At 42.1% G+C, this 26,013-nt stretch overlaps 1 protein-coding gene across 1 annotated transcript in view; it reads right to left on the minus strand.

Annotated features, from left to right (window-relative positions):
- Nucleotides 1–2,603: 2,603 nt before the first annotated feature.
- The window catches only part of LOC308478427 (carboxypeptidase B-like), a 54,166-nt gene continuing 30,756 nt past the window's right edge, over nucleotides 2,604–26,013 (minus strand). The window contains exons 4-12 of the mRNA XM_081008174.1: nucleotides 23,429–23,553; nucleotides 21,616–21,715; nucleotides 20,425–20,526; nucleotides 19,092–19,193; nucleotides 16,499–16,609; nucleotides 16,311–16,401; nucleotides 14,888–15,090; nucleotides 4,758–4,842; nucleotides 2,604–2,831 (exon numbers count right to left, since the gene is read on the minus strand). Coding sequence (XP_080864300.1) covers nucleotides 2,644–2,831; nucleotides 4,758–4,842; nucleotides 14,888–15,090; nucleotides 16,311–16,401; nucleotides 16,499–16,609; nucleotides 19,092–19,193; nucleotides 20,425–20,526; nucleotides 21,616–21,715; nucleotides 23,429–23,553 — 1,107 coding nt within the window. The 3' untranslated portion in view covers nucleotides 2,604–2,643. The remainder of the gene's footprint in view (nucleotides 2,832–4,757; nucleotides 4,843–14,887; nucleotides 15,091–16,310; nucleotides 16,402–16,498; nucleotides 16,610–19,091; nucleotides 19,194–20,424; nucleotides 20,527–21,615; nucleotides 21,716–23,428; nucleotides 23,554–26,013) is intronic.

A 26,013-nucleotide genomic window follows, 5' to 3' on the forward strand; every position in this document is an offset into this window, starting at 1 on the left:
TAAAGCAGGTGACTTCCTCTGGGTTATTTTTTAAAAGCTTATTCATTTTTTAAAAAACAGTATCGTTTGGCTTACAAGGAAACTCAGATTTTGACATCTGAGCGATGAAGATAAGATTGTGTGTGTGTGTGTTTAATAATGTGTTGTGAAATTAACAGCGCCCTAGGGTTCGTCAGTGCACACAAGTCTGTACATACTTGCTCAAAATTAGTGGTTAGAGAGTTGGCCTAGGATTAGGGAGACCAAGTTCAAGATTGATGCTGAAAACTTACTGAAATAATTGAGGGGGGTGTTTTACTGCTTTGAGGGTGTTTTTTTGTAACAATCAAGCGGTGTATACATTTTATGAAATAAAGAAATAAACGAATTATTCATTTTCTTGGGAATCTGATGCAGGATTAGCAGTTGTGCTGCCTACTGCAGGAATCAGTTTGCATCCATGTTTTGCAATTAACCAGCACAAATATACCATAAATCTGCTGTTCTCTGTTACCCATAGAAATCTATACTTTGTGGAATACAGGCGGATATATCAATTTCGATTTCTCTCAGTTTCTCCTTTGTTTTACAATTTGAAGTACAGTTCTTCACATTTCTACCTCACTTTGCTTTTTTTTTAAGTACTCATAAAAGTTCACCTGTATTTTAGAGCAAATTCCTCCTAATATTGACACTTTTGTATGCAATTTTGCCTAATACACACATTTGTTTTTAAAGAAATTTCTCTTAATATAATGTATTTTTCTAAGCTATTTTCACAAATGTATGCATTAAATACACTTTACCCTGATATAGGCACGTTTGTACACATTACTTGGGTGGAGAGTTGTATTGCGAAACTTGGAGGTGTGTGGATTTGAAAAGGATGGCAATGTTTCGATTCACATCTTGTTTTGGGAAGTGTGAATGAGGCAGGCTCACCTTTAAATGTAAACTGAATTGAATTCCCTTCACATACCTGTTTAACAGTATTAACCGATCATGCCACAAACTTTCATAGAGTCCACTTCATCAGATGCATCAAGCGTTGCCTGAGTTTCTGTTGAGCATGGTTGTTTTGGGATGGGAGAAAGCCATTTCACGTTCCTGGGGGAAATGGCATTGCGGGCTGGGAGCAAGCCCTACCCACACACACAGGGCGGGATAGCCCCAGCGCCATTGGGGGATCCTCAGTTGCGTCATCCCTGGCCAACCAATCCGGATGGTCCTGGGGTGTGGTGCGGGCTATTTAAACTGCCTGTGGCTGAGGACTCGCCCCATTTAGGCATTGGAGTATTCGGTTGAAGGGGAGGGGAGGTAGTGGCCATCACCTACCCCTCCTAATTCAAGGGTATTCCATTAAAGGAATCTGAGGGGCGTGGTCTCTGTCCGAAGCCCCAGACGGGGGGCTAGGGCCATGGCAGACCCCTAGTGGTGACCCTGGGGAAGTTCCTAGTTGATGTGCATCAGCAAGACTCCCCCTACTGGTGGTTAACCCTTCCAAGACTTCCTGCAGACGGGCAGGAGTCAGATATACTCTAAGCCAATACCACTCACATTCTGTAACCAATAAAGTTGTGGCCTTTTTCAGCCATTAACCCAAAATACTGTTTCATGTGTCTTTATTCCAACATCCCGGGAGGGTTTGGGACCTTGCCACACAATGGGCTGATGCTGACGGTAAGCAGTAAGGCCAGAGGGACATGCATTGCAAAAAGTACAGACAGCAACAAATGCTATACTAATAGTAACCATTCACAAAGCAGTGTTGATGATAACACAAGCATCCTGACAACTGTAAGCCCATTCTTTTGCTTAGAGACTAGCCTGTTTGTCCTTAAGTGGAACAGAGAAGGGTATTGCTAGCCACTGGCATCATAGTGGAAGGAAAACTTAATATTAATATTTTTGGGTCCTGTGATAGTGTTGCCTGAGAAGATATGGAAAGGCATCTGAATTTGTTGCAGTGTCTGGTTCCTCTACCATGTGGCCTTTTGTAGCTGGTGAGTAGCCATGTTAGGCTAGGGGATCGCAGCACGTACTTGCTTACTGACTTGTTTTCAGGAACTATTAGCTAAATTGTTGTGGTTGCAAATTTGTTCCTTAGCCCGTTTTTTGTTTTTTTTAGTTTATGTAAAGCACAGGCTCCACAGCTCACAAACCCCTGCCTGTTGAGCAATTCTATCAACTGCAATGCACAATCCATTTCTCTAAAATAGTCCTAACTATAGTGGGATATTTTGGAGTAAATAGATTACACATTGCAGTTGGACAGACCACTGTTACACCAGCTGTGGTGGCCTCCAATCCCTAGCAAATGGGAACAAAACATTTCTGTTCAGCAATACTAGGCAAACCCCTGTGATGAAATAAAAGTGTGTCAGTTTGCATTGGGCTGCCTTTCTGCAATGTAGCTGCATAAGCCCTTATGGTACTGCACGGGGGTAACAGATGGGGTCTGAAAGCTATTGACTGCCTGTGTGCCATTCCTGCTATAGATATTTCATTTTGTGATACTCATGCACAGAAACGGGAGCAAAGGATTTCAATGGTCCATTAACAAAGTGTGGGGAAGGCTTTCTGAATCTTTGTTGGACCCAAAATAACCCACAGCAGAAAAATAATGATGCATCAAGCTTTCTTTAATGGTTCTGGAATGCTATTTTAGTACAGATGCTCAAGGACATACATGGCGATATGTTTAACAGCAATCAGAGTTTCTTCACAAGTTGGCTTTATCTGAGATTCAGGAAGAGCAAAGCCATATCGGCCTGTGTCCCGAAGTTCAAAAGTGAAGGAATACTTGATGCCCTCATCATAAGCCCAGTCATCAGAACCACCAGCAGCAGGGTCTGAAAGGATGAAGAAAGAAAAAATGTTTGGTGAGCTATAGCACTGGCAAATGCAGCTGAACTTCATGAGTTTATAACACTATGCCCTGGTATGCATCCATGGTTTAGCACAAATGTGCGGGCCTGTGGACTCCTGGAGGGTAGATTGCACTCACTTTGCTCTTCTCCCAGTTCTGGTACTGTGGCACTGCTCCGAGCTAAATCATAGTTTGGCTTAGTGTGTTGTCTAGACCTGGGCTCATGGATTATATTCTAGACAAACCATGAGCTGCAAGATAGGTTTCTTCTTGATTTGCAGCTCATGATTCATCATGAGGACCCTAACCATGGGCCCAGGTTCTGATGATATGCTAAGCCATGGATGGGGAAGGGTTCTGAGTAGGGTTATAGTAGGAATGCCAGAGGATTCTGTTGGAATCAATCCTTGCAGTTCACACATTCACCTGAGGTCAGGAATGTAAATCACATAAGTGAATACATTAGTGGCCAAAATTGTGGAAACCTCTTGGAAAAAGCGTATTTCCGAGGTTTGATGGCTCATAACACCTCATTGGCTCTCTAAATACTCATGCTCATTGGCTACATTCAAATGAAGGAAAACTACTGCATATCAACCTAAGCAAGTTGTGTTTCTTTTTTCTGGTTATTTGGCTATAACCTTTGATAGAATACAGATAATTGAACAAACTTTGTCGCATTACATTCTTCATTAAATTATCTTTCCACTGATATATAGTTTTATGGCATTACTCCAAAAAAGTGGTATTATGAGCCATTAGACCTCAGAAATACACTTTCACCAAAAGGTTTCCACAATTTTGGCCACTAGTGTACAAGCAATATTCACTATCGGGTTTCTTGGTCCACAAACATTACATAAATAAATGCATTGTTTTTTGCATTGTTTTTCAAGATTGCCTTCTACTGAAATGCACTAGAATTGCTTAATTACACTCATGGGTTCCAGCCATATGTAACCCAAGATGAACCCCGGATGGGATGGAAATTGCTGCCTCCTTACATCCCTAGGCTAGAGTCAAAAAGGGGGTTGGAGTTGGTTGCAAAAGTATAACCATCTGGTTGGCCACTGTGAGAACAGTCTGTTGGGATAGATGGGTCTGTGGCCTCATCCAGCAGGACTCTTATTTTATTTGAAGTGGGTGATGCAACAGATAGGACTTAATTTTGTACAGTAGTGTGCCACCCACAACATTTTCATTTCAGAAACTGGGACTCATGTCTTCTGGGATGTGCTCCTTGGCGATTCATGTGACCTACACGTGATCTTGTGGGACGAGGGTGGCACTGTGGGTTAAACCACAGAGCCTAGGACTTGCCGATCAGAAGGTCGGCGGTTCAAATCCCTGCGATGGGGTGAGGTCCCATTGCTCGGTCCCTGCTCCTGCCAACCTAGCAGTTCGAAAGCACGTCAAAGTGCATGTTCCTCCATCCACACAAACAAGAGGCAGTTATCACAGTTAAAGGACACATTCTGGGCAAGCAAAAGCGGTCAAGGTGAATTATGGTGGTGAGGAACATGGCCCCAGGAGACAGTCCCCAGGGCCAGGGAGAAAGAGAAAGGTCTTTGCCTCTCAGGCCTGAGGTGTCTCTCCCCCACGGCCCAACTTTATACACTCATTTAGCGCATTTGAAACCTGAAAACAAAATGGTGCCTCAGCAGTGCAGCTGGGGAGAAATTGATGGATGAGCACAACATGCCCTGGAAAAAAAGAGCAATATTGCTTTAGGGAACTCGACATGACATCATGACATCATCCTCATTTGTTTATTGAAAACTCTCTGCTTAGTTCTAAAGCACTCTCTTGGGAAGGTGGGAAGAAACACATCCGCAATAAGAGCAATTTATGGACTTTAATGTATTATTATATTATAACTAAGTAATATTATCGTTAGATCAGTACTTACAGATAGTGGAAGCTCCTGGCCCATATGTGTATTCTGTGCCATGCAACGTAGCCAGCTCTTTAACAGTTTCTTTAGCAAGGCGATTCTACAGGGAGAAAGTAGGTATTCATGAACTTTACTCCAAAGTCTGAGCCCAGTTGCTCTTTTATAAAACTTTTGCTTTAAGTAACTTGAAATTGTGTGTCCTTTTTGCATGTGGACACATTGAACACTGTTCCTAAATCCGTTATCTCCAGCATAATTTTAATAGTCTTGAACAGAGCAACATGGTGGAATGTGAGAAGAAATCTTGTAAAAATTGTACCCATAGATCTTACATTATTATGAGACATCTCTCCATATTTATCTTTTGTTGACTTAGCAGTCATAATTAGTAAGCTGCTTGCTCTCCACTGTGATCATAAAAATGGCAAGGCAGTCTGTGTACTCGTGTGCTCAGACACATATATGTAGACATGCAAATTTGTGTAAAAAGGAACCCATAAATTCCAACAAGTTAAGTGGCAATCCAGATTTCCAGTTCTGAGTCAACAATGCATGTTCTCCTTCATGGAGAGCACGTGTTGTGGTGGGGTCTGCTGAGCCACCCCTCTGTTACCAGGCAGGGTCTCTAAAGATGGCCTGGGGCAGTGATTGGTTCACTGGGTTGCTGGGGTAAAAGTTATGTTGCAATTTTGGTGGGAGGGGTAAAATGTTTAAATACTCTGCACGCAGCCTGGAGCTTTCTCTTTGCTGCGTGCAACGGATCACCCGCCCACCCGCCCTTGAGTAAGGGGTTGTTGCATTGACCTTGCTATGCCTGTCATGGGGTCGTCTGCCGTTGGGGCAGGGGCCTGGTAGGAATTTTGTCCATCTGGCTGATTGGCTGGGCCATTTGGTTTTTGCCTACTGCGTAGCAAATCGTCACAACTTATAAGGTTGCGGTTAGGCATTGGTTATAAATTGGTGGAGGAGGGGTTAGGATAGGCTGGGCCTGCCCCTCCATGGTTGCTGCAGAAAGGGAATTCCGTTAAAGGAATCCTGGGGCTTGCCATCTTTTCGTCCAATCCCTGGAATGGGACTAGGGCTGGCAAGCCTTCGGGGAGCATGCGGATGAGAATTGAGGGTCTGTGACTCAGCTCCATTTCTCTCCGACTTGCTTTCCCCCGCACTATCTTTCGGTGGTGCCCGGAAGTCAGTTCTGTCCCCAGGCGGGGGGACAGATAGTCTTAACCAATGCCTAAACAACCACTCATGGTTTTGTATTTAAATAAAGTTGTGGCCAAAATTATGCCAAAAACCTTAAACAAAAATTAAGTGTGCGTTGTGAGTTATTTGGGGGGTGGCTTGGGGACCTCGACACGCAACTACATGCTTTGTTTATTCCTAAATCTGTATACTTATGAGGTTTAAAAATAAATAAATCTAGAAGTTGGTATTCTTATTAGGATTTTTTTTTAATTGTTAAGACTTTGTATGCTTTGGAAGATATTGTGTTTCATGGTAGGTTTCTTAACAATTCAAAAGAATTTCTGGGCCTAATACTGCATTTACATTCATGGATTGCTTTCTCTTTCAAATCCATACCGTTTAACCTCAGATTTGCAGATAGTAGATATAAGATATGTGCTGCTATTTACCGTTGCCCTTACCACATCTTGAAGTTTTCACTTACAAGATAGGGAAGAAGGTCTCTCATGCCTTTTGACAGTTAATAGATTAGAGGGAATAGTTCCCTCAGTGTTGCCCATATCACAACAGCCTCATCGTTGCTGCCTAAATTACTGCCTTAGTTAGAAAGCAGCTGCTGGTTTGAACTTGACCAGGGAGCTGATTTAGATCTGTCAGAAGTTGATTGAGTTAAACAATCGGTGTCAGATCTAGAGCATGAACCTTCATGATGAAGAAAAATGATGCAACTCAACTATCTAACAGGAATTTAAGAAGTGACTTAGCAATCTAGATCAAATTTCCATCTAGTTCAGCCGTCTCCAGCCTAGGGTCTTCAGATGTTGCTGTATTAAAATCCCCATCATGTGCAGTCAGCATGGACAACGTTCAGGGATGTTTTGCCTAACAACATCTGGGGAACCAAGGATGGTGAAGGCTGGAGTGCCAGCAAGATGCCCCTCAGATCTCTCATGGAGATCAAGCAGCTGCAGCTGTTTTTCTTTAGCATCTCAAAAGTAAAGATATGCTAACTGTGTAAATAGGATGAACCATGTCAGCCACCATTAATTTATTAATCACATTTATGCCCCAATTTTCCATAAAATAGCTGAAGGCAGCTAATGACAATGAAATAGGCAAACCTAACAGGCAGACTTAAACTATACCTATCATAACAGCAACAAAGATTGAGGGTGTGTGTGGATTTATCATACTTGGAGAAATCTTCTCAAATGATACCAATATAAATATGACTGGGATTGCCAACTATGAATAGATGAATCTATTCCTGAAAAGGAAATGAAAAAGCCTAACATTCCATGCTAGAAAGTGGATAATATCTATTAACAGAGGCGGAGGGAACGAGCAAGACATTGAAGCAGCGAGAACAAAGAAGTTAGGTTTCTGAGGTTTCAAAATGACTTCATCAGGGCTGCTGGGTTTTCTGCAGAAATATCATACTTTCTTTTTTCTGTAGTCATTTGACATTTACAACCAGGTACCATTCTACAAGTTTCTAAGCGTTAGCACAAATAAGGGTTGAACAAGTTGGATTTGTTTCCGCTGGAACAGATGGGACCATCAGATGATCTAACTAAGAGCCTAGGCCAAAATATGACCACATTCAAAATAAAGCTTGAAATGTTTGTGAGAAAAAAAGGATTAAATATACATAGACTTTTACTAGCTCAATATAAATATTAAGAGAGAGCTCAAGGGAAGCCTGACTGCAAGAACAGGAAAGTTGATCCTTCTGGGAAGAGAGGTTGGTTTGGTCCTTTCAACTAAGTAACACAGTTTTTGAACATCATTTATGGTGTGCATTTGTGTGTGTGCATGAATGCATGTGTACATGTAGAAGTGTCAGGGGTGCCATAAAATTAACTGTGGAAGAAGTTGTGAAACTAGGGAGTGTACTTTTTTGCCAATGACACATTTCTTCCAAGAAACTACCATGAGGCTATATTGTGTAACTTCTGTGATAATTCTAGAACGGACCTAGCTTCTCCTGCCTTAGGGAGAGAGTAGTCTCTTTACAGAGGAAATACGTCTGAAACATTTTTTTCCAATGTATAAGGATGTGTGTTTACTGGAAGGACCCAATCACTGATTCATGGTTCTTTAGAGTGCATCTGAAAATAGGCTGGGTATATCTGTGGTTTTTTTCTGGCTACCTCAATCCTGCAAGCAGCTGGCAATTAGGCAGGCCTCAGTGAAATTTAGATTACCCTAAAAGTTACTCTTAATTCACAGTAAACAAGGACAGCTCCAAAAGAACCAGGTAGCTCTACATTTCTGCAGAAGAAAATGTTTGGTTAGCTATATTTTGATAGCAGAATTTTGTCTTCATGTGCTTCCGATAAGACATAAGAAACTGAAAAAATAAGTCCTGGGCCTTATGCAGTCATAGAATTGTATAAAAGGAAGACCTACACAGAGGAGACCCATTAAAATTAGTGGGCTTAAATTAGTCATCTCCATTAATTTCAATGGGTCCACTCTGAGTATGATTAACAATGGATACAACCCATAGCTGCAATCTGCCTTTTCATAGAAAACCATCAAAGTGGTTTACAATCGTACATAAAACCATACAATAAAAGCCATATAAAACCATAGGGGAAAAATAAAATAAAACCAGACATCAATTGTTGAAAGAACCTTTAAGCTCTGGGTCACAAATTGGATGTGTTATGTTTGACTGCTACAGAAACTATCCCAGACAACAAGAGTCCATTTGCTTTGATAAGGTGGCAAATCAAAGACTCGTTGTTGCTGTTTTTGTCCAAATTGTGACTCAGTGACAACTGTTTTGTGCCAAGGCAGCCCATAGGTATATAAAAATACAGTGGAACCTCGCTTGTCGAACGTAATCCATTCTGGAAGACTGTTCGACTTCTGAAACATTTGTTACAACCGAGGCACAAAGGGTTGTTGGAAATTTCCATTGAGAAAATGGAAAAACACACAGCGTAAGCCACTCGACTTCTGAGGCACGTTCCAAAATGGAAGCAATTACTTCTGGGTTTTCAGCCTTCGGGTTCTGAAAAGTTCAGCTTCCAAGATGCTCAAAAACTGTATCCAAGCAGTTGAAAGGAATAGTATGGTTCATTGGGCACAAAGAACTGCGAAAAATAAATGCCCAAGTGGATGTTCATCCAGATTCCTCTTTTAAAAAATCACCACAGGAAAGAAATTCCATGAAGGCATCCACTCTTAATACCACTGCCCTTTTCAGAGAGTCATCAAACACACGAAACAGAGGGAGAATTGGATCGCACCCATTGCCCCCCATTCCTGACCTCCATGCATTCATGAAAATTGCTTGAATAGAGCCTACACATTTACAAGTAACACATGCATACTTAGGCTGTTTTCCTGTGATCCAGAACCGTGCAAAATAGGAATGGACCAACTGTGGCTCTTGGGGTGCTGTTGGACCATTACTCCCAAAATCTATAACCATTGGCCATGTTGGCTGGGGCTTATGGGAGCTGGAATTCCAACAACATATGGAAGGCCACATGTCCCCCATCCCTTCTGCAAAATAGTCATGTGAACAGAGCCAACGTGAGTATGAGTTGTGTAGATTTTGGCTTCAAATGAACACGTGGAGATGGTTGGCAGGGATAACAGCTGCAAGCCTAATTCTCTCCCATGCACTCAGTGATTATTTGGAAAGGTCTTGTGCCTTCAGATGTACGATGACACTTCTAAAATAGATGGGTGTGGAAAGAGATGTTAAGTATGATAAACAGGCATGTATGTCAAAGATTGTTGTTTGACCACACATCTTATCACACGTGGAAAAAGATAAAATGGGCAATGCACATTTTTCTTTAACGTATTAGATGTCAAAATGAAAATAAGCATCCAAGATAAGATAACGCTTTGATAAATCTTTCTTCTTCACTTCTGGGATGATTTATAAGCACTTTGTTCCACCAGAGACACTCACATAAAAGCCACAAATCCTTAGGCCCTCCTAATAATTCCTTTTCCAGGCAGAACTCAGAGCTTTCCTCCTGTGCATATTTACTTGGAAAATAAATTCTATTTTGTTCAATTGGCATGGCTCCCTAGTTATAGAGCTGGTTACACAGCTGCTTTCCCTGTGCACACTTTCTTGAGTCTGAATAAACAAGAGTGACTGAATAAACATGCAAGCACTTTGCCTATAAGACATATTTACTATATACAATATTACACTATGTTACATTAGACAGCATCTTTTTGTTTATCAAATGAAAGACAAATCACACTTTTACTCTACAGAATCCATACTGGCTGGAACTAGTTCCCATTAATTCATTGGAATAAATCAGGAGTACTATATTTACATTTTGCTATTATATTTTATATAATTAAGTCAGGTGATTTAAATTACTGTAATTTTTGCTCTATAGGATGCACCAGACCACAAGACACACCTAATCTTTGGAGGAGGAAAACAAGAAAAAATATATTCTGAATCTCAGAAGTCAGAACAGCAAGAGGGATCGCTGCGCAGTGAAAGCAGCAATCCCTCTTGCTGTTCTGGCTTTTGTGATAACTGCACAGCCTGCATTCGCTCCATAAGACGCACACACATTTCCCCTTACTTTTTAGGAGGGGAAAAGTGAATCTTATAGAGCAAAAAATACGGTATTTAAATATTTAACCGTCTGGCTTTTAACCGAACAATCATTTAAATGCCAGTCTATTTACACCTTGCAAAATCTCACTGAAGCTACTTTTTCAAGCTCTTGGAAGAATAGGAGAAAAAAAGATTCCCTTAAGTGCTGAGCAAATCACACTGTCAAACTATTCACTGATTTTGGATACAGACCAGAAAGAACGTTTGTGTTTACATTTCTTCTCCTTTTTTTAAAAAATAACAATTTTGCAAAGACAGAAGCCACGCTTTTAAAAGGTCTCCTTGTGGCGGCTATAAAGAATAAACAGCCACAGACCAAGATATCCCAGGAGCAACATATTGGGTCACATTTGAACATGATCCAGGAAACTGTACAAAAGAACATTAAGGAATCCTCAACCTGAAATAAATGAGGCCTGTGGCCTTCCTTTGGCTGGGATACAGTTCCAAGAATTGTGTAACTGGTTCCATGTACCCAAGGAGACATTGGACTTGTGTTTATTGAATGTCCGGCTTTGGAAACTCAGGGGGCTTTCAAATAAAGTTTGTAATATGGCATGGGAATCTGGAGCTTCAAAGTGTGTGTGTGCACAGGGAGAGGGGAAGGTGGGGAAAGGAAAAACCCCCATTGGTCATGCTTGATTCCTTGACTATGCCAAAAGTAGCTTGTTGGATCCCAGCCTAAGAATCAGAATCAGAAGAATCTTTATTTGTATCAGCCACTAGCCATAGCAATAAAATGAACTGAACTGAAGATAGAGGTAAAAACTTAACTATACAAAATACATTCTGGAGGTTTACACCAGTAATCAAATAATATATCTTATTCTTATTGCCCCTGCTAATTTTTTTTTTTTGCAGTTTTTGCTGTCATCTGATTATCTTGATCTGCTAGAAGAAAGGACTGCTGAAGAAAGGTCTTGATCTGCTAGAAGAAAGGACTGCTAGAAGAAAGGTCTGCTCTGGTCAGACCTCACCTGGAGTACTGTGTCCAGTTCTGGGCACCACAGTTCCAGAAGGACACTGACAAACTGGAACGTGTCCAGAGGAGGGTAACCAAAATGGTCAAAGGCCTGGAAACGATGCCTTATGAGGAACGGCTAAGGGAGCTGGGCATGTTTAGCCTGGAGAAGAGGAGGTTAAGGGGTGATATGATAGCCATGTTCAAATATATAAAAGGATGTCACATAGAGGAGGGAGAAAGGTTGTTTTCTGCTGCTCCAGAGAAGCAGACACGGAGCAATGGATCCAAACTACAAGAAAGAAGATTCCACCTAAACATTAGGAAGAACTTCCTGACAGTAAGAGCTGTTCGACAGTGGAATTTGCTGCCAAGGAGTGTGGTGGAGTCTCCTTCTTTGGAGGTCTTTAAGCAGAGGCTTGACAACCATATGTCAGGAGTGCTCTGATGGTGTTTCCTGCTTGGCAGGGGGTTGGACTCAATGGCCCTTGTGGTCTCTTCCAACTCTATGATTCTATGATTCTATGAGTAGTAATGGTTGAGTGACCTGGTATGGATAGTAGTAGAGGGGTAATAACCTCACTCCTCAAATCTTTATGAAGAGTGCAAGCTAGAAGCACATGAACAACTGATTTGATACTGCCATCTCCACATAGACATAATTGCTTTTCTAGTGGAATTTTTTTGAAATTGACCCTCAAGTACAGCTGAAGGCAGTATACTTAATCTTGTGTGAGTGAAAGCACGCCTGTATTTGGGAATTGTTAAATTTTGCAACTAGGGTGCCAATGTGTCAAAACAACTAGGCGGAAAATAATCAGACCATGGACAAGATTTCCTTATTGTGGCCGAATTATTCATTCTGTTGTTTGATATCATATAGACGCGGTCTAATTAAATTATTTGCTTTACTGAAGCCCAGTGTTAATAACTGCTGTGGTGATAAACCAGAAAATTTTAGTCCAAATGCTCTCATGACAATCTTGTGATACTAAGGGTAGTAGACCGGTGGGGTTTAAATTTAGCCGAAGCCAATAATTAAATATCCTACACCAAGTCTGTAATTCAACAGAGGGGAGATTAGCAGCCAAGTGCAATGAAGCATTTGGAACACAGGATGAAACAGAAAAAAAATTGCCTTAGGAACTTAGATTGAACAGCTTCTGTAGATCCAAGGTGAGCGACTGTCCAAATCGGAGCCCCATATAATAACTGTGCTAGGGGTTTCGCTTTAAAAACTTCAAATGCTAATAGTATGTAATTGCCACCTTTTGTATGTAAAAAGCGTGTCAGAATTTTGGCGCTTTGAGACACTTTATCCTTCACATATTTCTGTTGGCTGAAAAATAAGGCCAAGGTATTTAAGACTTTAACTTGTTTGATCAACTGATACCATCTATGGGCCCTACATATAGTTTCTTGAAGACACCATGTCTTTAGTTTTCTTGTAATTCTCTTTGGCAGTATCCTGATAATGCCCTCATCAATCTTTTTAGGTCCACTTTTGTTTGAGATAGAAGTACTGTACCTAAGTTTCTCTTTTGCTTTAGACCAAACAACGTGTGAAGTTAGAAACATGTTTGTCAGAATCAAAGGCAAACTGAACGAGGAGGAAACGACTTAGGTTCTACAGAATAACAACTTTGTGTCTTGAGAAAAACATAATCTGGCATAGCACACAAAAACAAAATCCCTTTTTAATGGAAAAAGAGAGAGGCTTGCAGTGCCAGATGTCCAGGGCAAAACCATTAATCTGTCCATTCTCTCTGTTTCTGCCTCAAAATTCTGATATTTCCACTTGGGAGACATTGTAAATCTGTCAGGATTCTACCACTGCAGAGGGCCAGATTTTTGCTTTGGCTTTGGCCTTCTGGCTGATGAGCAAGAGATTTTTTTTTTTAAGCCCTCCCTTTTGTTTGTCATCTACTGTGTTTTCTGCCAGCGACATCAACTCATAACTATTTCACAGTGTTGAAGTAATTTTCTTCTGGAAATGCTGTTGCCCTTTTGAAGGAAAAAAAGCAACAACTACAGGGGACCATCAACAAAGAACAAAGTACATTTATCATCTGGTCTACTATGAGAGTAACCAGCGCTGGATATCACTCATCATGTTCCTAGACTTCGAATGTTGCAAAAGAATGGGTTGCATCCAGTTAAGGCATCCCATGAATATAAGGGCTTCCAGTTGTGCAACAAAACTTTCCATCCCTCTCCCCTTCCCACGTGCAGCTCATCACCCCCCAGATCTGCTCTGAAGGGTTGGGTACACCCTCAAAACAGATTTGAGATGTGTTGGGTGGGGGAAGGAGAAGAGAGGATGCTCCAATATGCAAATGGGAGTCCTTGTGCAGACAGGACAACTTTGCTGGCTAAACCCCACTGGTCTTCAGCATGTCTTAGTTGGGAATTGATGCCAATTGCTCTTGCTGTGCATCAGCCAAGACAGAGAAGGAATGCCAGTTCTCACGGTGTCCCTTTATATTCAAAGACTGATGGAAGCTTGGATGGAACAATTGGTGATGAAGCTGTTGTTTTCCTGGATCACTGTATACTTTCTACACATTTTATAGCTCTCAGGGCTTGTGCAGTGCCTAGAAAGCATGGGTTGGTGCAGTTTTCTGTTTGTCCTGTGCCTTCTAGGCATGAGTCCAAATGGTTTTCTGTTTGTCCTGCTACATCCCCTGGGAAAACTCGCTCTTTAGTGCCGAATCGGAGAAAACATTAATCTGTGGAAAACCTGATTGACATTGCTGCAATTCAGCAGTAAAGATCTGGTTTTCCCAGGGGAAAGGAACAGGACAAGTGGAAGTGTGGATGAGCCCTCAGTTGGAGCTAACTCACAGAACCTTAGAAGCTCAGGGCTGCCTCTCTCCATATGAACCGACCCAGACCTTGTGATCATTATCTGAGGCCCATTTTCATGTGGCTCCTCCAGGAGAGGTCCAGAGGAGGGCAGCACGAGAACAAGCCTTTTCTGTGGTGGTGGGGGGGGGGTCAGGGCAGTGTAAGTACACTGGTGGAGCCAACCCAACCCATGTACCAGCTGACTTCACTGCTGCCCTGCCCCAGTAAGTGGATGCAACACCGCTGCTGGGAGGCCAGCTGTGCCCCATTGCTTCTTCCCAGTGGCTGCTCCTGCTGCGTTTTAGCCTAGGCTGCATTTACAGGGTTGTTGCGCAGACAAAATAGGATCAAAGAGAAACCACATGTGCTGCTTTCCTTACTGGAGGAAAGACAGGATATAAAAGTACTAAAGCAATCAATAAGAGGGAAATCCATGCATCGTAAAAAAAACCATAGCCTAAATGGTAACCAAGGGGATATGTTCATCACAACCATTTTAACTTCAGAGTAGTTATCAGCCATTTTGTTTCTACTTACCAACTCCACGTTGTTCTTTGCTACCTCATATGAATAAGAATATGGATACAGCAGCAGTTGGGAATAGGAATGAACGGTCAAGTAAGCCCTGATGGTCGAGAGGTTCTGGCGAATGAAATCAGCCAAGGCTTTGGTCTCTTTCTCTGATTCGGGGGCACTGCCGCAATATGTCTCATCACATGGCCTCTTTGAAGCCCCAAGAGCTGTGTGCAGCAGGAGAAAACATGGATGCATGAAATGAGGCAAACCATGATAAGGTTCTAGATCAGGTGTGGCCTTCCAAATGTTGCTAAACTGCAACTGTCATCATGCCTGATCACTGGCCATGCCTGCCGGAGCTGATGGGAGTTGTGGTTCAACAGCATCTGAAGGGCCACTCCTGTTCTACAGTGTTGTCCTAGATAGTTGTCCACTCCAGGGAAGATTCAGAACAGGCGCTCCAAAAACCTTACTATGTCCTGTGGACTATGGGAGGGATTCAGTGTCACGCCAAAACAAATGTTCCAGCAGGTTGACCTTCCCATCATGCCCTGTTCTGAGGTTCTCCTGACCTCCCACTGATGATTGGGGGCATGAGGGAGAGAATGAGAAAGCTCTGTTGTGATAGTGGGAACCTGTGTGCTGGCTGCTGCTAGTGGAACTATTTAGTTGAATCCAGTCCTTTGTTTCTCTCTCTTTCCCCACAACTGCTATGTATACGAAAGCAGGAAAGACCATTATTCCCTGGCAACCACAGTGCCTTATAATGTTACCTATATATTACAGCTCAGAGCCTGTAGCTTAGGGGTTAAGCACATGCCTTTGCACACACAAGGTCTCAATTTCCATCCCTATCATCTGCACTAGGAAAGCCTGGAGTTGCAATCGCCAGGAAAGACCTCTCCCAGAGTCCCCCGGGGTAGATCATACTGGGCTATGAAGACTGATGAAATAAGTCAGTTTCTCATGCTGTTTTTGAAATGCTATATTTAACATTAATCTATGTCAGGGTATGAGTCTGTGAATCTACTGAATGTTATTTTGACGCATCTCAAAATGAAAAATGCTTGACATGAACCAAGACTTTTAAAGGTCTGAGGGAACTCAGCAAAATTGACTAAAAACACCGAGCAGTTTCTATAAATCTGTTAAGTCCCATTGTGCTCCTTGAAACAAGTCCCATTGTGTTCCTTGGTAAATGGACATAGGATTGCAGCCTTAATCTCACACTGAAAATAAATGCTCAGGAATTCAGCTTCTCTCAACAAGAGAATGTGGCCCTCTAGGTAATATCCTCACCCTCTGAAACCTCACACATTATGGAAGCTCTAGAACTTGAGAGGTTGTGCCAAGAACTGTGGACCTAACTAGAACTGGTACTCCTGCACTTGGAGAATGAGTCAGTTAGAATTGGGCAATATATTTCTTCTCAGGATGTACTTACTGCACCATTTGGCGTTAAAGTTTCTGTTAGGATCAGTACCAATGCAACTACTGCCGGGATTTAGAGAACGAGTCTTCCGCCACATGCGAGACTGAAATGCAGTATATTTGTGAATGTCAGTTTTGCAGGACTACATATTCATAAACAAGCGTTGAGCTTCATATTCAGAAAACAGGTGTGTTATTCACCTTAGTCCAAGTGTAGACGTAGCCATCAATATTCAAGACAGGCAACACATAGAAATCCAAGTTGTCCAGAATCTGAGTCATGATAGTTTCCTTCCCATAGGTGCGAACAGCCTAAGTATAGACCAAAGAGATACTAAATTAGGGCAAACCCAAATGACTCGGGACTCAGCTACATTACAGTATAACAGGGGTAGGTAATCTCAGGCCCAGGAACAAAATGTGGCCCGCTAAGCCTCTGTTTGGCCCTTTGAATTCTATAAAGGCCACACAACCCTCACAAAAATTACATTTTTCATTGCCTGTCTGGAACATGTCCTTGAACTGTGACAATGCCTCTTGCTTGCTGGAAAGGAGGAAAGATGTGTGGTGTGTGCATTCTTGTGAATAGACTTTTGTATGGCTGGAATGTAACCTGCAATACAGAGGTAGGATTCACAGCCATTTCTATGCCTACATTTGTACCTGGCCCTGTCCACCACTGTTATGCTGTCCATGAGGGAATGTTCCTCACCCCTAGTAACTCATTTAAGAAGCTGAAGCACGGTTAAAGCACAGTTTAAAACTAGAAGGCCCAGATGAGAAGCCATAAGTTCCTTAACAGGTGTGTTTGTGTGTGAATAGATAGGTCTTCAACAGGTGCCATCTCAGACCCTCCAAGTGTTCCTATTTTCCAGGGACAGTCCTGGATTTCCGTAAGCTGTCCCGGTTTCTGATTCGATTCTGGAATGTCCCACTTTTCCTTAGGGTGCCCCTGGTTTCATCAGATAAGTGTTGGAGGGCATGGAGTTATGTGACCCCCGAGCCAAGAAGACACTAAGTCTACAACCTTTAGAAGACATCTGAAGGCAGCCCAGCCCTGTATAGGGAAGTTTTTTTAAATGTTTAATGTTTAATCCAGTCAGATGGGCAGGGTATAAATAATAAATGCATATTATTATTATTATTATTATTATTATTATTATTGAATAAGACGTCCCTATTTTCATTGGAGAAATGTTGGAGAGTACACCATCTTGATGAAGCTAAATTATGAGCTTGCTGCTCTGAAGGGTAAGACTGATAGTTGTAGTAACCCGGACTGCTAAATGAGGTGACATTTCATCCTCTGCTGCATTAACTGGGAGAGATAAGGGGAGAGCATTCCCAAAGACATGTCTGGAGTGTCACTTTCAATTTCCAGGCCTGGCTCTGCACATATATCTGAGCGGACATGAGGGGAAGGCCTGTCACCACTGGGTGCCTTGCCAACACTCTCAGGTCAACTATTTCAGCTTACTTGATATGGATCGTAAAGCACTTGCTTCTGCAATGACTTCTGTTTTTACATTTTGTGCGCGTGTAGGAACCTTTGCTAAATCTGTGGGAACTGAAACAGCTGGAAGTTGTATTTTAGGATTGTTCCATCAAAAACAAACACAGTCGAGCCTCACAGATGCAAAAAATCACAGGCTTCTTCATAATACACTGAAAGCTCTCTCTTTCGCCAGTGGTTACTGGCCAGCTGCGCTATTTCAGAAGCATACGCATAATAGAAAATAATTGTAGGGATACTTTGATTTGGCTCAGGATCACTAAGGTGGGGAAGGGTTGATATTGTGTGTTTTCAGCAAGGGCGCTAGGGACTATAATAACTTCAGACTGGAGAAAAGAGGGTTAATATGACACAGAGCTCTCTAGCATCCTGCCAGGCCCTCTTGGGACCATGTGAGATTGTCTCCCCTGCTGATCTCGCTCTTTCTAATAGCAAACTCTGGTACCGAGTGCCAAAGAAACAGAAGCATGCTTGGTGGAACCCTGTGGTGTGCAAAAAGGCACCTAAAGGAGTATTGATTCAAATACTAGGATCCAGAACAGAACAGTAACCTAGGCTTCTTAACAACTTTAATGAGATTAATTGACGAGACCTTGGAGAAGTTGCAATTAAAAATAACACCTTACTTTAGAATTGTGTATTCATTATTAGATAAGCTTCATATGTAACAGGCTGATCATTATATTCTAATGATATGCTTTTAAGAGGTCTTCATACATTATTCCATTTGTTCTAGTACTTTTTTCTTTAGAGGGCATACCTCTCTTTTGTGTAATAATTGTATCATAATTACCTTCCTCTAGATACTCAGACAGGCACATAAAGCCGCATAATATCCTTTTGAAAATGGGGCAACACCATTTTCATGTTGCAGATTCTGAGGATTTAGCTCTGTGTGCTTACATCCTGTATTAACATGGTTTTGTTATCACCAAGCATTTTAAGGTGAAGAAATTTGATTCAGCATTGGTCATTTGTTTTGTATTTTATGATTTTATAATCTTAGGATGTTATTGGATATTTTCCCTATGAGCTGATATTCAAACAAACAAACAAATATCAGTAACGGAAGGATACATTTAAAAAATGAGTAATAATCAAATGATAATATTTATGGAGCTTTAGAGGAAAAAGGGGGACCTGAAGACCTGAAAGAAATCCTTAGGAAACTTAGAAAAAGGACCTGCCAATAAGTTATTTTTATGACAAATCATTCCTGCTTCTAAGTGTGTCAGTGGACTTGGTTACTGATTTTAGTGAACAAGTATTTTGCCCACTAACCTCTCTCACAAACCACTGGCAGAATGCAGGTGAGATCCATTCTCTAGCATGGAAGCCACAATCCATAAAGATGGCTTTTTTATTCACACCAGGCTTCCCCAACTGTAAACATAAAAACAAAACAAGGCAGAATTAGTAATTTATATTGAATACTAATAGGTCATGTTCTCTATTCAGACGGCAGCCTCAGGCCTCACTTGAGATGAGCAGGGAGTTGCATTGCTGGAAGTGAAACTTAACTCTGGTTGGATTTTCTCACCTCTGGTGTGCTGGATCCATATTTTATCCCAGCTGATAACTGTATATTTTTAGAGTTCAGTTAGCTGTGTGACATGGCTTATACATCTATCTGCACCTTTTATATAAACAGTAATGCATAGGGTAACTAAAAGTGGGTGGAACACCCTTATCCTTCTAGTTGTTGTGTAAAAGAGGGATGTCTGCCTTACAGAACTGAGACAGGCTCCATATGCTGAGATTTCTTCTGTATTCACACCTATATAGTAGGTAATGGATATGGGGGAAGTGTTCTGAGAAAAGGAAGCCATCTTTCTCCTTAAGATAGTCACCATTCATAAAAACTGTCCAGCCTGGGCTGCTCCCACATTGTCTGCTGTCAGCTGGGATAGCTGAGTTGGTAGAGCAGGAGACACTTAATCTCAGGGTCATGGATTCACATTGCTGGTTGGACCATCGTGGACCCTTCTAGCTCTACAAATTCTATGGCTCTATGATCATCATGTGGGGGGCAGGGCTGAGGGAAGGAGGACCTTGCATTTACTCAAGCATCAAAAAACTTGGACTGTAATGGTGTGATATTCCGAAACATCGACCTGATACTCAAAATAAGAACATATTGAAACTGATTTCTTTTGTTTGCTTAAGCTGTATGATGGAAACGACTCAAGAAAGGAAATGCTGATTAGCTGTTTGCCTCCTGTTGCCAGGGAAAAAAAGAACAAAGAGAGAGAAAAAAGGGGCTGAAGTTTATAGATGACTTTATAGCAAATAGGTTTACAAACAACAGATGGAGCACACAATTATACAAAGGTAGATTACCATTTACCTTGCTTACAGGAACACGTTTAAATTTATATGTGCAAACTGTCAAAAGACTTTTATTACGGTCTGGGCTGTTTAGGAAGCCTTTACTATCAATCAAAAAGGATAAAAATGTCACCATAAAAGAACTTCACCAAAATCTGCTTTGGTTTCCTGAAGCATTGACTGAAAAATACAAATCTGGAGCATGCGAGGGCTTAATAAATATTGTTGTTTCTTATGTGTCAAGAGAAGAGCAAGCAGACTGGATGAAGAAATGAAAAGCAAATACCTTCAGGAGGTGCATTGAGCGTCCTTCATAGGTTGTTCCTATCTGTGACAGGGAGACAAGATCTGGGTTCTCCTTTGCAATATTTTTGATCCAAGCCTCTATCTGTTGAGTTAAAAAAAAAGTAAATAAGCATATTTAATAGCAAAAGGAACCACCTAAATATTGAGTCAGACTACTAACAGTATCTGTAGGCCAGTAATATAAATGTTGATTTGATAGTGCTTTCCGCAGGGCCACCTTTTCCAACTCTGCTGCTAAGCGGCATTTAAACTAGCAATAGCACCAAAACTTGAAATTAGCTGGCACAGAGGTTGAATCTAGTAGGTTTGTAATTCTCACACTTTGACATTTTAATAATTCAAACCATGATGGACTATATATCAATTTATATTTATTTCACCTGCATGATTGGCATATTTCCTACATCTAGCATGGCTGATCAGTCAAACCCTGCCGTCTTTCCTCAAACGACGCTCAGTCATTTTTTTCCTCCTGTAGTGCTTTAATTTCCAAAGGAAATTAAAATATACTGTTTGCAATACACCCTCATGCATGATGATTTTACTCAAACCCTTTAGTTTCTCCCTTAGGATTGTTACCAACATGCCAAGTTGTGCAATGAACAGGCTTTTTTTTGTCACCAACTTCCACAGCCATTCCCTTTGCCTGTGGCTTCCGCTCCATACTGTTGCAAACAAAGCATGTGTAAACATAGCCACTCAGAGGAGGATGCACTGTGAAGCGTGATGTTGTGATGCAACGTATTGTGCATGCCATGTTTCCAAGATTCACTTTGGTGATGCACATGCTGAAAAATACGAAGGGAAATAACGGAACACCCCTGCCTGTGTTTATAATCCTTGGATTTGTAACTCAGAAGACAAACTACATATTATGATGGGGTCAGTTTGCTAAGCACTAATTTCAACTGGAGATACCAGGAATTGACCCCGGAACTGAATACACACAAAGTATGCACACTATCCCTGAGTTGTAGGAGAGAGCAATTGCCCTCATGCTCTACATTTGAGCTTCCCATAGGTCTCTCCTTGGCCATTGTGGGAAACCAGATGTTGAACCAATTTTGGCCTTGGGTGTGATCCAGCACTGCTCTCTTTTATGTTCTTATGTTCATAGCAAAACTACCATTGGGAAGCAGAGGAGGATATTCAAACGTGAACATTTTTTTACCGTTTCCCAATTGTTATATTTTTCATACTGATGTCCAGTAGCCCGGATATGACTGTCAAACTGCCCATCAAGTACAGCCTGAAGGTTGTCAATCAAAACTCTGCAACAAAGCAACAATATGGACCAAGTCAAATGGGGGACATTTCATTTTCTACTGCTGCTGTGTCTCCGTTTCTGCTTAACAACCCTGTGATTACTGTCCCTATGTTTACCACCACTTCTTCCCCTTCTTCCTGCAAACACTATCTTCATGCAATGCAGCTTCCCAGGTTGGGGAGAAATGAGAGTTGGAGGAAGTTTGGAAGAGAGATCCCTGCTGCTGCCTTGTTTATCTTCAAGCCAGGCTTGCCTCCAGAAAAAAAAGAGTTTTTATTTGTTTTGTTCCAAAAAATCAGAAAAAGGTTATTTGACCAGAGGTTGCAACAGGTAGAAGAAATAATCTCTTTCAAACTATTTTAGGATCTGTTAAAGACATGGTCTCCAGCCTTTGATCCACTGATCTTCCAGCACTTCTGCAGAACTGTCTGTATGCGTGTTGACTGGCAGCAAAGACCCCTGCTCTCTCCCTAGCCTGAATAAAATGGTATAGGCTAAAGAAATGTGCAAGCTCAGTGCCCTTGATCACTGCAATCTGGATGAGAAGAGTGAGAGAGGGCAGTTTGCAGTGCACTCCCAGCCTTCATAATGAACACATTGACATGATGTCAGGGCACTGCGGCTCCACATCAAAGGCTCACGTCTCCTCTAGCTGTAGCAAGGACACTTCACTGAAGTCTGTCAGGGACAATCTCTTTGGTGCAGGAAACTGGGCACATTCATTATTAGCGGAGGAAGTGTTTCAGCAGAGTAACTCTTCTTTCGCTATCTAGGCACTCCTGCTTCCCTAAGGAGTACAGAAAGTTACTGCCAGGTTACTAACTGGAATCAGAAAATGGCAACATATCTGGCCAGTGCTTAAACACAGAAGAGAAGGTTTAGCGTTCCCCCTGATTGCCAATCCTGATTGCCAGCCCAGTCCCCACTCCAACGTTGCTCTCCGTTGCAGCTTTAAAAAGGATTCATGCACCTACATGTGCTAGATCAAATTTAGCATCACTCTTATTGCTAAGTGGCTAAAGGACCTTGCACCTTGGATGGTATACAGATGGTGTAAACATACATACATACATACATACATACATATATACATATAACATGAATTGGCTCTTTGTTGCACAAAGTACAACTTTGTTGATTCTGTTCAATGCTCTTCGTCTTGCATGTTTAAACTTTCCCTTTTTGGTTTTGTTGTTTTTTGATCCACCTATCTTGCTACCGACTGCTCTCCACAAACACCTTACCTGCTTGGATTGCCTCTTGGAACTAAATCCTTTTCAGAGTCTTCTGTTTTGTCTGACAGATACTTTGTCCTCACCTGCTAGTATGAAAAAGCTCAACCCTACAGAAATTCTGGCCTCCTCTTTCTACCAGTGCAGGGTCCCAGCTTCATAGTCACAAGACAGGTGCACAACACCTCTTTAGTGCATGGAATGCTCTGGTGTTTTATCAGACACCCAATGAACCTGAATGTTGGAAGATTCAGGACAGACAAAAGAACACACTTCTTCACATAGTTATTGTTATGCAAAACAACCTGTACCTCATCTATTTCCAGTCTAAAGACCATCTTACCATGGCTTCCTTTAAGACACATGGTTAGACATACTCAGAGTAGACTCATGGGGGGGGAATAAACATGTCACACTAAATGTAGAGATGTCCATTTTTTAATCCACTGATATTAATGGAGCAAATGCTAAAAGCAAAAGCATACTTGTAGTCCAGGGCACTCAGCTGAAGGAGGCTCTCGACTTCAGAACATTTGTCTGCTTCAGCTCGGAAGTCAACTGTTGTTTCTGTTTTCACTTGGTCAACAGAGTCTGGGCGCCAGAAATCAACCTGAACAGAACCAAACAAATGGTGTATGAAAACAAAAGATACACATAGTTTTATCCTAGATCTGTCGGCGTATTTGGATTTGGCTGCATAACGTTATGTCGTCACCTCGTGCAATAATAGCAGTGTTGTTATGAATCAAAGCAGACAACCAAATGCACAGAATCATAGAATTGTAGAGTTGGAAGGGACCACAAGGATCATCTATAGTCCAACCTGCTGCAATGCAGGAATCTTTTGCCCAACATGGGGCTTGTGTTGGGATACTGCCAGGGAGACAAAGTCCATCATGACTCCACGTCGTCTCCGTTGTGATCCATCGATCTCCCGTAGATACAGTATCAGCAATTAGCGACACGAGCTCCAGAAATAGCTTGCCACATGTCAGGGAACTGACATCGGAGCTAGAGGCGGAGGGAAGGCTCTCAAATGATGCTGGAGAAGGGCCCAGCAGGGAGAGAGGCAGCTCAGCAGATGGGGAAGCAATTCAGCGCAACACCAGGAATAAGGAGGGGCAGATGGGAGAATCGGTGAGAGGGCTCCCAGACTCTTCACCGGACACCAGCGGGGAGAGCACGGGTCCTCCGCTACCCACGCCCTCCCTGCGCAGAAGACTTCCGCGCAGAGAGAGTAGGAGGAGACTGGGTGTCAAACAACTTTTATGTTGGAAAAGGTTTAAGAAACGCCCACTGACAGATTCTGCTAGCGACTGAGGCAGCCACGAAGTGAAGGGCTGTCCAGACTGAAAGGTTTAACAAGGCAACAAAGCCAGGAGAGGCGGCAACTTACGCACGAGCAACCCATACTCTTTACACCACATTCCAGAGCTGATGCACGCTCTATCAGCAGAATTCACACAGCGAAAGATGCACGCAGGAGAGCATTATTTACAAGTTTATTCAGCGTTGGTCAGAACAAAGAAAACATGACTGCCTGCTTCGGTGTCTCAGGCTCAGAGAGAGAAACGAAAGCATAGACACAACAGAAACATCCTGTGAACAGGAAATACGCAGGCTGTGACACAAACATCCTGCTCCCTTTTAAGGTGGAACGGAAATATCCTAACAGCTTGAATCCACAACAACCTTGAGAACTAAGAGTCTCATGCTCTACCGACTGAGCTATCCCCCAGGTCAATGTAAACACAAAGTCTCTTACATGTGGCTTAGTGATAGTTTACAGTTGATGCCTTATTAAAATAAATTGCTCCTAAGGCAGCAAACTAGTCCATAGTCCTAAATTAAATTGTCCTAACCCGGCAAGAGATGAGGTTGTGTGGTTGGTTCTTCCTTGCTTAGGCAAGTACATGAGGTGATACGGAGCTTTTCAAGTTTGATTTTGACAAATTAGCATAGAGAAAGTCAGGGAATGAGGAAAATGGGGGTTCCTAGCAGTTTAAATAGTAATCATTCTATGCATGACTGAGTGAATTTCTAATTAAAAGGTGGCTTAGTGTGTTTTACAAATTAAACTTAAGTAGGCACAACTGAGTCCCATGGAGCTTACTCCTAGGAAACTATGCATAGTATCACAATTATGCTGGCCCTAATAAACTAGTTATATACTATATGCACTGTACTTCAACGTGTATGTATAATAATGGATCAACAACACGGTTGCATGCATTTTTTTTATGGTCCTTGGGGGGTGTGGTTGCATATTCTCTTTTGGGCTGCCAAAGTGAGTTCCTGCACTCACTAGATAGCAATATTATCAATGGTGGTTATTGTGGTGGGGCAAAGCTACTTTACTGACACCAGTATCTCTGCAGGATAAGGCTGGGGTGGAGCAAGGTGGCAGCAAGGTCGGGCTGCATGGGCACACCAGTGCAAGCATTGGATTGGACCCAGTGCTGCATCTATGCAGCCCTGACCTTGAAAACATGCTCTAGTCTTTTCCAGTAGCAATGCTGGGGTCAAGAAGGTAGGTCTGTCTCCAAACACCAGCCACTGAATGTAATAAAACACGCATGGATGTAAAACAAATCAGAGCTAAAAGAGACACCAGATCATTCACAGGTAAAATGCCAGGAAGATTTGGAACCTCAGCAGGCCCAATGACTGCAGAAAGAGTGAACGGTCTCAGCTCATTGATGGAAGACCAACAGAGAGGGTGCAAAAGGCAGTAGCTCAGTGCAAGAGTATCTACTTTACAAGGCAAAGGTCCCAGTTTCAATTGCCTGCCTGAAACTCTGGAGAGTTTTTGCCAGTTAGGGTAGATACTATTCAGCTAGATGAACCAATGGTCTGACCCAATAAAAGGCAGCTCCCCACGTTTCTAAGGTAGGTCCCCCCGTGGAAGCAATTTTCAAAGATTGGGTACCACTACAGAGAAGAGCCTCTTGTAGCCAAAAACAATTCAGATGTTGGCAGGGCACAGAAGGGAGACCTGCCATAAGATCTTAATAAATGGGCAGGTCCATATAGAAGAAGATGGCTATTTAGGTATCCTCATGTTATGCCC

This window comes from Podarcis pityusensis (assembly GCF_964106645.2).
Source record: "Podarcis pityusensis genome assembly, chromosome: 5".
Taxonomy (NCBI): domain Eukaryota; kingdom Metazoa; phylum Chordata; class Lepidosauria; order Squamata; family Lacertidae; genus Podarcis; species Podarcis pityusensis.